The sequence below is a fragment of the Gadus chalcogrammus genome, chromosome 5 (assembly GCF_026213295.1).
Source record: "Gadus chalcogrammus isolate NIFS_2021 chromosome 5, NIFS_Gcha_1.0, whole genome shotgun sequence".
Classification (NCBI taxonomy): domain Eukaryota; kingdom Metazoa; phylum Chordata; class Actinopteri; order Gadiformes; family Gadidae; genus Gadus; species Gadus chalcogrammus.
The window spans coordinates 6,086,117-6,088,458 of record NC_079416.1 but is presented as its reverse complement, the minus strand read 5'-3'; the positions used below and the strand labels follow the sequence as shown (position 1 = coordinate 6,088,458).

At 40.0% G+C, this 2,342-nt stretch overlaps 1 protein-coding gene across 1 annotated transcript; it reads left to right on the top strand.

Annotated features, from left to right (window-relative positions):
- The first annotated feature begins 126 nt into the window (after window positions 1-126).
- On the top strand, window positions 127-2,071 carry LOC130382817 (cytokine receptor common subunit gamma-like). The gene is made up of 5 exons (XM_056590729.1): window positions 127-293; window positions 584-740; window positions 838-943; window positions 1,283-1,361; window positions 1,588-2,071. The coding sequence occupies exons 1-5, from the start codon at window positions 189-191 to the stop codon at window positions 1,762-1,764; spliced, it is 624 nt and encodes a 207-aa protein (XP_056446704.1). The 5' UTR covers window positions 127-188; the 3' UTR covers window positions 1,765-2,071.
- Window positions 2,072-2,342: the final 271 nt, after the last annotated feature.

Genomic DNA, 2,342 nt, shown 5'->3' with positions numbered 1-2,342 from the left:
TTGATGGTCCCTCAAAACAAGACACATTACTTTGGGCGTTACTTTGTCAAAAATATTCCATACATAAAACTGGCAAATGCAAACTGCCACATTTGGTTTACCAATGACCTAACAAAAACCTGAACCATATATTCTATATTTCTGTGTCAACACCAGTCCAACTGAACGCCCCCGTCAACTTAACTGCAATGAACGGCTCTGACTTGAACCTGTGGTACTACTGGAATTATACCTGCAATACTGAGTGCATAGAGTCCGAAGTTCGCCACAGGATCAATGGAAAGGAGTGGAAGGTATAAACTCGTTATATTTAATGAATGCATACAAACATTGTGATGATGGGATGTTACCAAGCAATGTGCAATATGCATGGCCATCTCATAATTAAACACATTCATCCTTTTTGTAATGCACAAATTACTTTCATGACTATGTGTCCGACCACCAGCGATGGAACATGTGCACCAAAAGCATCTCGCTCCATCTCAGATCATTTATATTTTTATCTCCCTGCTCCAAAATGTCTTCCCCGCTATTCCTTTCTTTTTCTTCTTTGCCTTGTTGTTCCTCATACCTTGGCCAGAATATCCTTCTCCGGAGAAATTATTACTGCATCAACCTGCCCTCCAACAGCTACCTCTATGAGCTGCAGGTGAGGGGCCGAATACACGATACATGTGGAGAATCTGACATCTGGAGTGAATGGAGCCCACCAGTATTCTGGGGCTCCTATGGCACAGGTAAGAAGACAAGTGAGCCACAACCAAACAATTGATAGCCATCAGTTCCCTTGATGGACTGAGAAAGGTTTAATCTTTTATTTTGTATGTTTTTCAGTCACCAATAAGCCGAGATTCTTCTTTACCGTGCAGAAAGCAATCCTTTATGTTGTCGGGCCAATCGTCTTCTTCATATTGGTCATCGTCTTGGTGCGCAACGAAAGGTGCGTTGATCTCTCTTCACATTTGATGTTAGTCACACCGTGTGCAACCGACAGAGCATGGTGGCATTTTGAGTGATAGCTCCGTGCCCTGGATGTTGTTCACGGAGGCAAACATTAGTTTCGGTTTGACTAACACCCTAAACAATTTATATCTGATTGCCTTTCTTTTCACCTGTTTTTGAATGCATCAAAAATATGTATTTTTTCCAACGTGGTCAAAGACTGACACACATAAGTAATAAAGGTGAATCATACCTATCAACAGAAAGGCATTAAGATATAGAGAAAGCCTGTTTATTTTTCCAAAGAATATTAAACATGTGAATGTTTCCTGTGCAGGATCAGAGTCATTCTGATACCCGTTCTCCCAGACCCAGGCAAGAACCTGGCAAAAATCCTGGCTGAAGACAATGTAGAGGTTAGTAACAATAAAGGCCTTCTGTCTATAAAGGGAATATTGCTATATACATGAATTGAATAATAATGCAAAGGCACATTTTTATATTGTATAAGTAATCGTATCACTGGACCAATACCAATAATATTATGATTTAAGAGGGGGGGAAAGTCTAAATTCCCCCCACGTTCAAACAACAAATGCATTTGAGTATATTTAAGGTATTATTTCATTTTCAATTCTGAAGGAGTGGCTACCCATCTCCAAAGGCATCAAGGAGGGGTTCAAGATGAACTACATTGAGCGCGTCTGTTCTGTAGGGGATTACAGCCGTAATCCACAGAGCACCAGCGAGAGCTCTGCGGACCTGAATTCTTTTGACCACAGCTCCGGTAGCTGTGCATCTTCAGTTGCCACCAATTGAATCGAATCCTCGGCCTAGCTCCCGGTTAATTAACCTAAATGTAATTAGTTATATGGAAAGATTTTTGTCTATGGAATGATCCTGTCACTTTACTGCCACACATTGTGTGTGTCAGTAAAGTGATGAGGTAGGAGAATCCGTGTATGGTTCGTTCTTTGAATATTCAGATTTAAAACAAAATCAGAAAAAACAATTAACAGGATAGTTTTTTGGTTTTTCTGATTTGGTTTTGAAACTGAAAAAGGGCAAAAGGAATAAACAAATAAACAGCATTTGATTTTGTGTTTGTGTTTTTTGTGTGTTGGTTTTTAAAACCCGAAACAGAAAAACAAATAGGGCCTAAAAAAATAGATACATTTATAGTTATAGGCTACACCAGAAGGCAGAACGCAGCGAAGAAAAAAGCCAACCACCTAAACCAACAATAGACTGTCTAATTATATTTAGCCTTAGTTATGGCCGCACTTGAACCTTATGGTGATTTTATTCGTGAACTATTTGACACTGGAAAGACACACGACGCGATCAGTACCACTCTAAAGCAATCTGGTGCCCCGAAGTGCTCCGTTATGAAGGAG